This window comes from Panthera onca, chromosome D2, assembly GCF_046562875.1.
Source record: "Panthera onca isolate mPanOnc1 chromosome D2, mPanOnc1 haplotype 2, whole genome shotgun sequence".
Classification (NCBI taxonomy): Eukaryota; Metazoa; Chordata; class Mammalia; order Carnivora; family Felidae; genus Panthera; species Panthera onca.
In genome coordinates this window covers 29441747-29456225 of record NC_138349.1, presented here as the reverse complement: position 1 = coordinate 29456225, position 14479 = coordinate 29441747, and the positions used below count along the sequence as shown (strand labels likewise).

Sequence of the window (14479 nt, the reverse complement as noted above, 5' to 3'; positions counted from 1 at the left end):
AATCTTCCTTACTTAAGATAAACTGATGATAGACTTTAATCATATCCACAAAATACCTACACAGCAATGTCTAGATTAGTATTTGACTGAAAAGCTGGAGACTATAACCTTGCCACATTGTCACAAAAAACCTGACCATCCCATAATCCCAGCATCTACCCCAGGGCCCCTACCTGCTCAGTACAAGTTTGTGCAGTGAAATGGCTCATTCCTAACCCCAGCACCATTTTCCCAGGCAAACCTCAGTGTCTGATCACAACCATTCTACTGTCAGCAGGTGGTTATCAAGCACAGTGCAGGAAATGATTCCAAAAAGGCACAGCTCTACAGATCCCCTAGTGAAGGGAGACGAAACACGGCCAGATGAGTGCAAGACAACTTACAGGTGCATTCCCACTCGAATGTCTAAACCACCAAGTCCCTTTCATCTTCTTGTAACTACCTTTCTCAGGTTCCTCTTTTCTAGCTGTGACAGCCCCTTGGCTGGAGTGCCTTTGTCTAGCTTGCTCCCCCTCCAGGTTGTCCTATGTCTGGGCTGTTGGTGGAGTTGTCCTCAGACATGACTTTAGTCATCTCCCTCCCTGCTTAAGAACCACAAGAGCTCCTCGTTAGCCAAGTCAAGTCTAGACACCTCTGCCTGGCTTTCAGGCTCCCCATAATCTGACCCTCCCTGAGTGACACGACAGCTGTCTTCACATTGGTGAAGGGCTGTCAGAGAGAAGAAGGATTAGTCTGATTCTTTGCTGCTCCAGCAGGCAGACGGAGATCATAGGTGGAAACTACAGGGAAACCTTGGTGCCTCAATACAAAGAATTCTTCTCCTCTGTTTTTAGTGTGTGAATGTGGGTTGCGGGGGTGGTGGGGTAAAGGTTGTGTTTCTGGACCTCTGACAATGTAGGGAATATTATTGTGTGCAGCACCCACAGTACTTGTTCTTTACGTACCGGTCACAGGTGGCAGGAAGTCACAAAATACTGCACATCCAGTCCCAACATCAATCGTGTGAAATTTCTGATAGTTTCAACAGACTATTGTTCACCAAGCCTCCTAAATCAACGAATGGAGACAACAGGAGGACTATTTTAGATTCTCAAGAAAATACGTATTTGTTTTGAATGCCTCATGTTTGTGTGGAATGTTTGTGTTAAAGAGAGAGGTGGGAGCCAAATTCTGTAAAGCCCTGTCGGCCATGGTGAGGAATTTGGCAACTGAAGCAGGGCAGTGACGTGATCCTAGAATGGAAGCAGGAGACCATGAAGAATGAACTTTCGAACAGCAGTGAACTTGGCAGCAATGTCACGAATGGCCTCCAGCAGAGATGAGCTCCCAGACACAGGAGTAGGGGTGGGGAACCCCCTGTCAGGGATGCTGCAGAGTGAAGTTGGACTCGAGGAGGTATGCTGAGCAAGACGACTTCTAAGAATCCAACTCTGACATTCTCCCCAGGCCAGCCTCCCCTGCCCCAGCCTCGGATCTCTAGCCTGGATCTCTGCAGTGTCTGCAGAGAGGTGGTGCCAAACCGTCTCCCCGCTCAGAACCTTCTCGGCACACCTACCCTGCTCTCCTTTTTGTCCTTCGGATTCATCATACCCACAGCAATGCTCTTGATAATAAATTATTACAAATGTGCAACAAGCGACTGACAGAATGAGCTCTTGTACATTCATATAATGGAATGTTGTGTAGTTATTTCCATTCAGGTGATGCAAGATTTAGCGTGGAAAGATGGGCACCATATACTATTATGGGAAAGAAGCTGGTTACAGTGTGACTTGAATTTTAAATATTAACCAAAAATGCATAGAGAAAATACTGGATGATGTATACATCAAAATGTCATATTCTCTGGGTAATGGGATTAGAGCTATTTTTCTAAATTTTATAAAATTAGCGTGATTTGACTGGTACCGGCTTTTATGAAAGTATTTTTTAATTCTACCTTTTATCAAAGCCACCTCTTTCCCTGTAACTCTGACCTACACTTACCTTTTCTGACTCTAAATCTTGTTGGTTTGTTTTTTTTTTATGTTTATTTTTGAGAGAGAGACACAGAGTGTGAGTGGGGGAGGGGCAGAGGGAGTGGGAGACAGAATCTGAAGCAGGCTCCATGTTCTGAGCTGTCAGCACAGAGCCCGACATGGGGCTCGAACTCACGGACCATGAGATCATGACCTGAGCTGAAGTCGGACGCTTAACCGATTGAGCCACTCAGGTGCCCCTATATTTTGTTGGTTTTGTATAATCCGGTACATGGTTGTAATCTGTTTTGTGTTATTCTAAGATTGTTTCATTCATGTTAGTTTTGTCTCTACAGTGAAGTTTCTCTGGCTAAACTGGTTTGGTCCTTGATCCTTAAGGTACCACATGACTTAACTGGCTTTCCAGAGAGGACCTAGACTTGGGAATGCTCCCAACTCCCATAGCTCTCATGGGGATTGGTTCCTGACCCCGGGATTCAGGAACCAAGAATGTTCAGCCCTATCACACTATTCCGCCTCTGTCTCCTCTGGTGATTGGATCGAGAGACCTGAAGAACCTGAGGGGCTGTCCGAATTCTAACCCAACTGTTGTTCTCCAGCAGCCAGGGCACAAGTGGAGATTGGAAGGTGACTTTTGCATTCTTTTCGCGTTGCTTGTGAACAACATTAGAGCTGAGAGAATCTTTAGTGACTATCATTCTTTTAGATTACCTGTATCCTGTTCTTGAGAAATGGCCTTATTGCCACAGTGCCCACTGTGCTCTGGATGCCCTGCCAGAACAGGAGCTTTGTAAAGCCGACTGCAGGGACAGGTCTGGAGAGGCATCCCTTTGTTCTTATGCCTCATCTGTGCTGGGAGGCAGCTACTCTCTTACATTTTTACTAGCAGACCCTCTCAAATGACCTTTGCAATGATTTCAGCCTGTTCTTTTTACTCCATAGGCGATTCAAACTCCAGTGACCACAATTTAGGACTGTTAACATCTCTCTTTTCCATCACTAAACCAGAGGGGCAGCATGGCTTCCTTAAATAAGGCTTAGAACAGGAGACCCTGCTGTTTTCTTGATGTTTGTTTTTTTTTTTTTTCCAAGTGCATTCAGACGTGATTCTCCATAGAGACCTGAAGGGCTGTCAGGTGGAAGGAAGGACAAGATTTATTCTGTAATGGATTTCTATTGCTTCTACGGCCTTAACACTGCTCTAGTCTGGCACTTTCTCTGTCTCCCTTGCCACAGTCCTGGTCAAGACCACCGTGCAGCCATGCCTGCATGACTGTGACAGTCTCCCATCAGGTCTACCTGCCCGTCCGGTCTTGCTCCTCTAATCCTTTCCCAGAGAGCCTAAGTGATCTGTTTAAATTGTGAATCTGATCACACCACACCTCTGCTTAAAATCTGTAATGCCTCTGTGCTGCCTTCAGGATAAACTCTAAACTCCTTAGCATTGCTTTTAAGACTCAGCTCCTGCTTAGCTAACTCCAGGTGCATGCCTTGCCCAGACTGCCAGTCCTACCAAATCCCTTGTGTGCTGACCCTGGACACTTCTTATTCTCCCTTACCTCCAGGTCTTTCTCCTCTCTTCACCTGTTAGTTTATTTGCCTTCCAGGCGTCGCCTCAGATGTCACTTCCTCCAGAAGCTACCCCCAGTCACCCAAGGCCAGGCTGGGTATTCTTATGCATGTTTCTTGCCATCTTACAGGTACCTGTTTACATCTGTCTTCCTCTCCAGACAGTAAGCTCCTTGAGGGCTGGGATGGTTTTATTTATCACCATAACCCCAACACCAGTGTCTGACAGACACTCAATAGTTATTGAATGAATGAATGAATGAATGAGTGAATGAATGAATGAATGACAGATGACATAACAAGGATGACAGATGGACCTTCTTGGAGGTAGATTTCCACTCTGTGCACTGAAGAACTTGCTAATAACTGGTAATATCCAAAAAAGGGAACAGACCAACCCACAAAGCAGTTAAAGTCCTATCCCTGCAAGTCTGCAGACACAGCCTATGTGATCCTCGGGAGGGAGCTTCTTCAGGGGATGGCAGGTTGGGGTACGTGCGCTCCACTCATTTCCCATCTGCCAGAAGACCCAATTAGATTCACTTCTGAGAGCCAAAGATCTGGGTTGGGGTATCAGCTCTGCATTTACTGTGAGAACTGGGGCAAGAGGCAGCCTCTCTGAGCTGTCTTTACCTGTGAAATAGAGGTGATGCTTGCACTGCCTACTTCACAGACCTTGTGAGAGCAAAGCATAGTCACACACGTTAAATAAAGTACTTTGTAAAAGCCTTAAGGCCCAATGAAAGGTCTGATTATTTACCACATAATCCTTAGGTCTTGAAGCTTCACTAAATAACTCTTGTTCTGCAACTACATTAGAAAACAAAGTGCCGTGTGCCGAGTTTTACTCTGGCAGGCCGAGCTGAGAGAGCAGAGAGGTCTGCCTCTTCTGTGCTGTGCCATTGTCCCCTGGAAAAGGCAAGAGTGGGGATCAAGAACACCTGTTTAGCTAGGATCTGTCAAAGCCCATTGTTCCTGCCATCAGGGAGATTCCTTGGAGCTTAATACTAAAACGAGGAGGAGTAGGGCTCCAAAGTCTTGAGTCACTATGAAAACCAGCAAGAACCCAGACTGCAGACATATACAACACACCTTCCTCTTGGACCCCTTGACTGATGCTTCAAGTCAGAATACTTAAAAGCATTTCACTTCCCCTTTGGCATAACAAATCCAATGAAACCATTTAATTTAAAGGCTTTTTATTAGGAACCAGGGGAATGAGCTGCTTGTCCCTCTGTAACAGTCTAGAGTAGGTCATCAGGCCCAGGATGGAGAAAGGTTATTAGCAAAGGTACTGTGGTGTGCTTTGCTGCACTTGCTTAGGGCCTGGAAGGAAAGGTGGCGGCAACAGAGGCTGGCAGGAACTGGTGTTAGCCAAAACACCAATAGCCTGGGGAGAACCCTCTACCTTCCTTCCACCTCCACTCAAGGCCGGATGGAGCATGCCAGGAGACCGAGAACGTGGCTGGAGCAGGCAGGACGCAGCAGTGCTGGACCCCTGGCTGCATCGTGTGCTACTTCACTTCACTTGCCTGCCCTCCACTCTTCTTGCCGTTTGGTGATTAGGTATTTGAAGAACTCATACACAGACCATGCGATGGCTGTGGAGGGGATCTGGTAAATTACTCTGGCCTGTACCCCTCGGAAGTAGGCGGTCACACCACCTACTTGATACACCGTCCTGAAGGCACTAGCCATGCCTGTGATATGTCCTGTGATGTTTGAGTTCAAAGCCAAGGATTCCTGGGTGTTGAGCAGTGTTTTGCAAACGTCCAGTGGGGTTGTGGCAGCGGCAGCTACGGCTCCTGCACAGGCTCCAGAGAGAACGTGGGAGCTGGGGTTGTACCGTCTCTGGGGGTTAAAGTGCTCCTGCAGGAATTCATAGGTCATGAAGTGAATGGCTTGGAAGGGAACATTCATGGTTAGCTGGGTGGTGTAGCTACGATAAAAGGCGCCGGCCCCTTCATTTTGCCACACTGCCCGTACACAGTCTGTCACCCGGTGGTATGGGGAGTTGTACATCTGCATCCTCTGCTTGACCACTGGTAGTGCCATCAACAAGAAGAAGGAAGGAAATGATGCCAGCAATCAACCGGTGAGCAAGAGTGTCCAGATTCAGAGTCCCGAGTCAGCGGGTCAGCCATTGGAATGGAGAGGGGAAAAAAAAAAAGTATGAGTGAGCTATCAGTCTAATAAATTAAAGTTTCCCTTTTTTGAGAGAAGGGGATAGGAGAAGGTTGATAAAGGGCCAAAAAAATAACAGACTGACTTACAGTAGGATTTCTTTAAAACCAACCAGTGAACACACAAGATACATCTATGGCTTAGAAACTCCAGTAGATTTTCTTGAAAAAATTACCAACCTATTATGATCTTACCCTTTCGTAAAACCCCAGGGAAGAAATGACTCAGTGGCAGTGAACATGATAATGAACGGATAGCCCTAACAATCCCAATCCTCAGGTATGCAGAGCACCCAACTCTTATGACATGAGGATGGTTATCCTCCTCAGGAGAAGGGCTACCAGAAAGAAAACACAGTTCTTAACCAAGAAGACTGTGGCTTTAGTTTCCAAACATCTACTCTCTTGAGTAGATAACATGGTATGAGCCCTGGATCTTCAGCTTAGCTTTGGCCCTTTCCACACCATGGCCTTGCCCAGACTGGTAAAGGGCTGGAGCTTAAAGAGCATGGCAACTGTGCTATCCCTTCACGTTTGTTTGAGTACCTCATTCTCCAGCTCAGAAGCCAAGATCCAAGCAGCCGGGCAGGAACTGAGCTCTACAATTTACCCTTTCATTCCTATTTCGACTATCTTCATTCTAATAAGAATGGCAGGATTTTTAAATGCCAAAATCCATCTTTACCTCTTTGAAGAAAAGTGAAATACTCTGTTAAATTTTCAGATGAGATCAAATCCACTACAAAGAGGACTTCCGAGAAAACCCAGGAATAGGCCAAGTAGAGCCATATCTTTTTTCAGGGAAGCCCCAAAGATGAATTAAAGCTCAATGAATTTGCTTCCTAAGGGGCTCCTCCTACCCACTGACAATATGGGGGGGGCGCCCTCTACTGGTAAGAAACGGTAACACAAAAGGATTTCCCCCCCCAAAATGGCTGGGATGCTCCCTGTCTTTCCTCCGCAAACCAGAAATAAAGGAGAAGCCTAGAGATGCAGGTGCAGTGGCCCACGGGGGGAAAGGTGGAGGAATCATTACCTTCTGCTGGATTCATGGCTGCATCATGCAGTAATGTTGCTACACAACCGGCCGCACCTGCAAAGGAGAAAACAATCGCCATACATGAGGCCAGAAGAGGACAACTGATTGAGGCACCAGAGTGAAGGGAGTGGCTAGGCTAAACAACAGCAGGGAGAGGGAACCCACTGCTCTCGAGCCCCTGTTCTGAAAAATGAAGATATTTGTTCCCACCAACTTAGTAAGGTTACCAGTCTACATTCCGTATGTATAATAGGAAGGCCAAAAGAGTCAAAGAAAACAACCCAGATTTTATAAAGACTTTTCTGAGAATGAATGCACTTTATGCCCCAAACAGGAAGCAGGTACACTGCAGCCAAGGGATGCCAGCACCAACTGCCTCCAGTGGAGGGAGAACATGAGGGGCGGTGGTCAGATCTGCCCCACACCATCTCACCTGTCATCCTGCTGCCCCTGTGCTGCCCATTCCAACTCCAAACTCTAACATCTATCCATTTAGACCTTTCCTTGAGGTCCTTAACCACCATATCTCTCAACTTTCCTCTCAGTTTGGTTTTCAATCCTCAAGCATCAGGCTGCTGTCCCTTCCCTTACTTTCACATAGCCTTCAACCCTCTGGTTTTTCTGTGCAGAAGTCTCTTGGCTCAACCCCAATTCACTTGAGGCCTTGTTGTGTCCTCAACAACACAAACTGCCTCTGGTCAGTTAGGATCCTGAAAACGTGATGCAAAGAGCTGGGGCTCCATTAATGTCTTCCTTGGGCAGCTGGGTCACCTCAGATCCTGCCCCAAGGAGCAGGACACCACCCGATTATCAAGATATATACAGTGGGAGTATTTCAATGTGTCTCCACATTACCAGGGCATTAGAAGTTGATGCAGGGAGATGAAAGAAGTCAAGCTGGTAGGTAAGGGAAGATACCGTAACACTTTGTTGAGGTGTCCCAAAAGAGGGGTGGGGTTGAAGCAGCCCATTGTCTGAGAACGTCAGGTTTGGAAGTCCCTCCCCTATACTCTGGCCTACCCCAGCCCAAAGCTTCAGCTCCAAACCATGCTGAGGCTGGAAAGCATTGACAGCAGCAAAGCCCAAAGAGTTGAGAAAGTGGGGGAACCAGCACAGGAAGGCTCAATACCATTGGCAATATGGCTATTGCCCCCAGGGTGGATTACATCACTCAATGTCTTTTTTAACTTTTCGTAGCAGGCAAAATAGAGGGCATGGGCAGGCCCTGCGCCTGTTGCTGTGACGTTTAGCCCCCGCATGGGTCTCCACAGCCCCTCTGTTCTTATAATCCTCCAGAGTGCCTCCAACACATTTCGATAGCGGGCGGCTGGGTCAGGCTGTAGGCTCTGCATCCGGGTCTGAAATTACAGAAAGAAGTGCAATGTCAGTGATGCCAACTTCTTATTCAACGTTGTAACTTCAGCACTCAGGCTTGGGACACTCCTCTGTGGAATCATGCCAATGTGCGGGAGTGCTACCTGGCACCCAGTTTTACTCCCAAATCTATGTCTGACTTTTCCAAGGCTTGGACCTTTTGCTAGTCATCTATGAAGGGAACACCATTCTTTTCTCAAGAATATAACTGCTTAGGAAGTATGCTTGAACTCTGAAATGATTCATAGCCCCAGCAACAAATATCAAGCCTGTTTCAGGAGATATTGCTTTTGTGCCTTAATAAACCCAGGCCAAGAGTTCGTTACAAATAGATTCTAAAGTCAACTATTTACTGTCTACAACATTATGCCTTATTTCTGAAGGTTGATCCTGGGCCTGCTTCCTAACCACACACTATACTGACTAATGAGACGATGGCTCATCCTTTATTACATCCTTGATGATTATCTGACTTTCATGGATTATTTGGCATTGGCAGCTGAGCCTGTAGGTTAAACTCTTGGCAGAAGTAACATTTGTAATCAATGCTGCTCTATTTCTGGGAAAGAGCATTTGCCTTGAGACTATGAAAGGTGGAAACTAACTTTGTCTCTAAAACTGAAGGGGCTCCCAGATTTCTAATCAAAACTGAATGAATCCCCAAACGGGCATCAAATTAAATCAGTCTCTGTGAAACAGAATCCATGGAATTTCCAGAGGATTCAATGATTGGGACAAAAGTACATGGCAGACACTTTGTATAATGTTCCTGGACAAAGTCTGGTTGGGATTTGGGAAATGAATCTCTTCGAAACATTCACCAAATCACAGACCCTCAGAGGGAGGTTTGTCTCCCAGTGAAAAACTCTTGTCTATTGATCCATTTCAAGATTAAGATGGCATGGAGACTAACAATATAAAATCAATGTCCAGTGCCTGGAACAAAGTAAGCACTCAAGATTTGTTTGTTGAATGAATGAATGAACAAACGAATGAATCTTAGCTGTGTCTGCACCAATTCACAAAGTAAGAAGCAGACTATTAGTGAGCCAGAAGGGCAATTTATGCCCAAGTATAGTTTAAATTCCTACTTCATTCCAATTACTGGTTCAGTCTGGATTTAAAAGCTTGAACCTTCCTTTTGGCCAACTGCAATCCAAGAGTGTTGTCTCTTGTCAAAAGCATGAGGGAAAAAAAAAAACTAACCAGATCAACAGGTCCTAGTTAGCTGTAAGCAATCCACATTCCTCTAGTTATTTTCTCTTGTCTGCTACCAACAAAGAACTGGAAAGTTAAAAGGTTAATTACTGTAAATGCAATCAGAAATACAGTTACCACTTATTACAACTTGACACATTCATTCTACTTCTCAAAAAAAGAAACCCATAAAGTTCCAATAAAGCATGTGTTTACAGATCTTTCCCATCACTCACGGGGTATAAAATCCATCAGAGGAGTTACCCAGCGACTACAGGTCTTTGCTGGCTACAGCTGCTGATAAAGATAAACTGATCCTGGTGGCTTAACAATTATGTGTTTCCATTGGTTTGTTCAAAACTGTTCTTGCATAGGGAGAATGTTCAGAAGCTGTACTGCTCTGCTGAAGTCACTAGCATTATCTGGACAACCAGCCTTGAAAGGTCTGGCCTCAGAGATGTGGAACGTTTCACCCCCAAGAGAAACCTGGACTGTAGGTATCATACATACCCCTAACTCTAATTCACGATTCTACTTACACCCTTATGGAGAGGAACCAAGCATAAGCTATGCCAAATACAGAAATGAATACGGCTCCCCAAATTTGTGGGCCAATAAATCTTTCTTTTGGAGAAAGATCAAATCTCTAAGAATTTATGAATAGCCTTTAATATAAAAACCACTAGCTTTGAAGAAAAGCCAAATAAACTAATAGGTAAGTGGTTTGGCAAAAAACAAGCCACATTTCAGTCAGAAAGCCTGAGTTTCAGCCCCAGCTTTGCTAGATGTGTGGCCTTGGATATGTCACTTAACCTGAGTTTCAGTGTTGTCATCTACAACATGAAACTAAGAATGGCTAATGGAGCTATTATGGGCATTTGAAGAGTCAGGGCATGTAAAAGCCATTGGCAATTTATGAAGTACTACAAATATAAGGCTTTTTATTGTCTTCAAACATGATTCTAGGAAATATGTGTTTATATCTTAGAATGTATAGATCATGGGAGTGTTGTCTCTTGTGTATGTCATTTCACAAATATGCATGGGCAACTAACTGGTCCTTAGCCACTAATAAATCAGGTTTCATTTTTGTATTTCTTGTTTTCACTTTATTGTTTTTAATGTTTATTTATTTTTGAGAGAGACAGAGAGTGAGTGGGGAGGGGCAGAGAGAGAGGGAGACAGAGAATCCCCAGGGGGCTCCACACTGTCAGTGCACAGCCCAATGTGGGGCTCGAACTCACAAACTGTAAGATTATGACCTGAGCCGAAATCAAGGGTCGGATGCTTAACCAACTGAGCCACCCAGGTGCTCCTATTTCACTTTCAAGTTTCTCTTTGGCTATAATGATTTTTTATGTCCGGCTATCAATCTGAAGTTCACATTTAGGACTGAGCACTATTGTGAAACTCTGTGCCTTGCTTGGCTCTGGAAATCTACTTTGGGGAGGCTGTATGGAAGGCCCGAGAGCCTGACTGGGGTCAAATCATGACTGTGCCACCTAACTTGCTTCCTTTTCTTGTTGTGTAAAATAATGAAAATGGTGTGTACTTCATGAAAACGCTTCACAGATTAAACGAATAAATGTATGTAAGGCACATCAGTTAGTGTTTGGCAAACAAGAAGAGTTGACATTTACTGAATAATTATTATTAGATACAAGAAAGTCAAATATGCCAATGTTTCCATTTCCTAACCTTTCATTGGTGAATGTGTATAGATAACCATTTACATCTGGGGTTTGGCAAAGATTTATTTCCCTTTGTCACGATTACAGAGCCAAATAGCAGCACGTTGGTGACAAGAGGGTACTTAGATGATTTTGAGAAGAGTTCTGACTGCTTTGGGTGCAGAGCCTATCCCTATAGATAAAGTCTGATGTTTGCCTCTGAGGTCCAGAAATGGAAAACTGGGATATGTTTGGGCTCCCAAACCTCCCTATTATGACCATGTAAATAGTTGGCTGAATAACTATGGCCTGGCAAGGTTATGCTAGGTTCCTCCCAAGGATATTTTAAATCAACTTGACCCTGAGAAGTGGCTGGGTAGCACTGGCTTACATGCCAAGAGGCAATGTCAACTTTCATTTGCAAACACTGTGGTTGCTGTTTTGGCTCCAACACAAATACCTGCTTCTAGTCTTAGGGATGGTTGGGCTGCTCTTCTTCTCCACCACCATTTATGGTAAAAGAGGAACTGGGAAACCCTGGGACAAGTGAACTGGGAAGGCCTTTCTGAAGGAAGAGATTTGAATTTTACTTTCATATCTGTACAACAATGTTTAACATCCTAGTGACACTAAATCCTACTGGTCTCACCTAGTTGTTCCCTCTAGTCATTTAAATCCCAGCATTAATGACAAATGAAAATGATTCTTCTAAAATAAGCTTTTGTATTTTTGAAGACCCTTGAGCATTTTTTTCCTCCAGGTCAAATAATTAATTCTTTAATATAGGGCTTTGAGGCATAACTATAATGTTATAGGACTTTTTTAAAACACAAATTTCAAAGCTTATGTAAATGAGTAAGAACTGTTCTTCAAAACAGCTTGGAAGGCTAGAAGTAACTTATTCCACCAGTGCTGTGATTATGCAAAATATTTCTGGAACTCCTCTTTCAGAAGTGTTTCCTCAGTGGCTTTGTCAGCCTCAAGAATAAACCAGGCTCCTTGCTTTCTGCTCCTACCTTCTCTCTGACTCCAATCAGTATTACCCATTTTGATCTCCCACCTTATCTACCATTTTTGATTCTGAATGGTCTGTTACTAAAAAATCGACCACATCTTGTGACAGGACAAAGGTCTGCCCTCTTTAAGGATATGCACCCAAATATTCTAAAGGGATTTCTAACAAAGAAATTTATAAAATGTTTACAGCAACAATAGCATTATGTAAATACATGGAATAAGAAGATAGCCTACCAAGGTAATAGGACAACACTTCAGTTGACAAGTTATAGTAATATTCCTAAGTCAATCACATTATTACATTGTATTTTTCAAGTCATTAAATAATTTTCATTGCTTTCCTTGATCTAGTTTTCACTTGATACCCATCCTGAAACATAGCACCCTAGACCCTGCTAGCTCCTGCTCTCTACTCACAGTCTTAGTATTGGGAGGTTACTTTACTTTGCAGTTAGATCACATTAACTTTTGGATATATAGCATTAACAACTCACATTCAACCTAGACTTTATTACATAAATGTCTGCATCTTTTTTATTTGTACTTGCCCATTTTACATTTTAATACTGTTAGAGCATTAATGATCCTTTTACTTCTCTTGCAAAGATTTTACTTTTTATTTCTATTCCTCCCAATTGACAAGGGTATTTAAAGTTCTAATATCCATTTTAACCAAGTTCATTTACCAGTTTCAATAGGGATGGCCACTGGTAGGAGTTGCTTTGCAGTGCACTAGAAAACTCCTATCAACTCAATGTCATTCACAAAGCTTAATGAGTACTTTCCCCATTTCCTCATCCACACTACTTATGAAAACATGTGGTAGTACCAGAATCAGGAAGAAGCAGAAGAGGTAGACTTTGTATTTCCCAACTCGGTATTCTCTCCTTTTGAATATGTAACATTTGTCTAATTTGAGGAGAAAACACACGTCAAAGAGCTGTGAGAATACTGTTTGGACTATTACCCCTGATATGTAAAGGAGGTACCACTCTCTTTCTCAATACGTTTACTTCAACAGCCCCCTTGAATTTACTTCTCATTCAATTTAGTCCTCACTTTTAGAGGTTGGTACCTTTCCTAATGCACAAGATTAACTGTAAAGAACAATCTGTTCCCTCTTCACCTAGCTTTCTTCAGAAGCACCCGACTTCTGTACCCACTAATCAGTCTGCTTGGTTGTGGTTGCCATTAGTTTTTACTTTCACAGGAATCATGCCTTCATGTTAATCCTATTTCATTTTCTTCACACTTACATCTGCTTTTCAAAATCATGCTTCCCTTCTAGGCAACTTTCCCCTTTTTGTCAAATTCAGGTGGCTAAAGAAACACACTGTCAGGTTCATCTCTCGTTTGGGGGCCTATGTGCCCCCATACAAAATCCTAATCCCAGTTTAGTTTTCATGTTCAGGAAATAGGTGGGGTGTCATGCTTGCTGCACAGAGAAACCGAAACCTTTTCCTGAACATGGGTTTTCCCAAATCATTTCCAGTCTGGAGCTATGAATTCTGACTGCACAATGACTTCCAATCATTCATGGCTTAAGAGTTAATAAGTAAATCATTTATCTAGCCGAGACATTTCAGATTTCCGTTCTTGCCCCAACACTGTTAAGGGAAGACACAGCAAGTTTCTTGTAAAAGCACTCGCCCAGAGAGCATCTTCAAGGCATTAAGATCCTATTCGGAGTCTGATTCACCCCAGTTGTCTTCACCGTAATCAAATTAGTAGCACTTACCTGTTCCATCCCATCCCACCCTATTCCTGTTTAGTCCCGTCTAGGATCCAGACTTTGGCTGACAGATTTTCTTTCCACAGTCCCGATTCAGATCTCACTGACGGTTAGAAATGGGTCCTGGTTCCTGACTGGGTTCAATTCCCAGTCGGGACCTTGCTTGCATGGCGCATCGGTCGAATCGTGTGGTGGTGGCAGGAGCCAGGAAGAAACCCATGTCGGCTCCGGCTCTCGGCCAGGATCCTGGCTCGGGACAGGACCCAGGGGTCGGGTCAGCCCCAGGTCGGATTCAGAGCCGGTCCAGGTCTCACCTTGACGCAGTCGATGGGATACATCACGCAGTGCTCCAGGATCCCTGCCACGGCGCCCGCCACCATGTGCGTGGTGACAGTGGCTCCAGCCGGCAGCGCCTCGTAGTCCGGGCCGGAGTCCGGATCCTGCCGTACCGGGGGCCTGCAGGCCCCGGCCTCCCCGCCGCCGGCCCCCCGGCCCACGCCCCGCTGCAGCCACCCGTCCAGCAGCGCCGACTCCCCGGGGCTCCGCCCCGGCCCAGCCGCCGACCTCCCCGCCACACCGCCAGCACCCCGCCCCTCCAACTCCATCCACCCGGGCCAGCTGCGGCGCCCACCCTCGCCGCCGCTGCCGCCACTGCCGCCACCGCCCCCCGGCCCCGTCGCGTCCGCCTCAGGCGCGGCCCAGAGAGCCCGGGGCCTCCG

General features: G+C 45.0%; 1 protein-coding gene across 3 annotated transcripts; it reads right to left on the bottom strand.

Moving 5' to 3' along the window:
* Positions 1–4730: 4730 nt before the first annotated feature.
* SLC25A28 (solute carrier family 25 member 28) lies at positions 4731–14377 on the bottom strand. 3 transcript variants are annotated; one of them, XM_060641789.2, is made up of 5 exons: positions 14075–14188; positions 9351–9428; positions 7900–8128; positions 6768–6824; positions 4731–5590 (listed from the first exon to the last, which is right to left on the bottom strand). In XM_060641789.2, the coding sequence occupies exons 3-5, from the start codon at positions 8120–8122 to the stop codon at positions 5073–5075; spliced, it is 798 nt and encodes a 265-aa protein (XP_060497772.1). In that variant the 5' UTR covers positions 8123–8128; positions 9351–9428; positions 14075–14188; the 3' UTR covers positions 4731–5072. The 3 variants fall into 3 exon arrangements, with proteins under 3 accessions (XP_060497772.1, XP_060497770.1, XP_060497771.1); XM_060641787.3 differs by lacking the exon at positions 9351–9428 and having other exon boundaries at positions 14075–14377; XM_060641788.2 differs by lacking the exons at positions 9351–9428; positions 14075–14188 and adding an exon at positions 13767–14060.
* Positions 14378–14479: the final 102 nt, after the last annotated feature.

What these genes read in the sequence shown, in the direction of transcription:
- SLC25A28 (XM_060641787.3), bottom strand. Translation starts at nt 14,365, where the DNA reads ATGGAGTTGGAGGGGCGGGGTGCTGGCGGTGTGGCGGGGAGGTCGGCG. An exon ending in ATCCCATCGACTGCGTCAAG is followed by an intron (nt 8,129 to 14,074) that starts GTGAGACCTGGA and finishes CTGTAATTTCAG; the next exon opens with ACCCGGATGCAGAGCCTACA. An exon ending in AGCCATGAATCCAGCAGAAG is followed by an intron (nt 5,591 to 6,767) that starts GTAATGATTCCT and finishes TGGCACTACCAG; the next exon opens with TGGTCAAGCAGAGGATGCAG.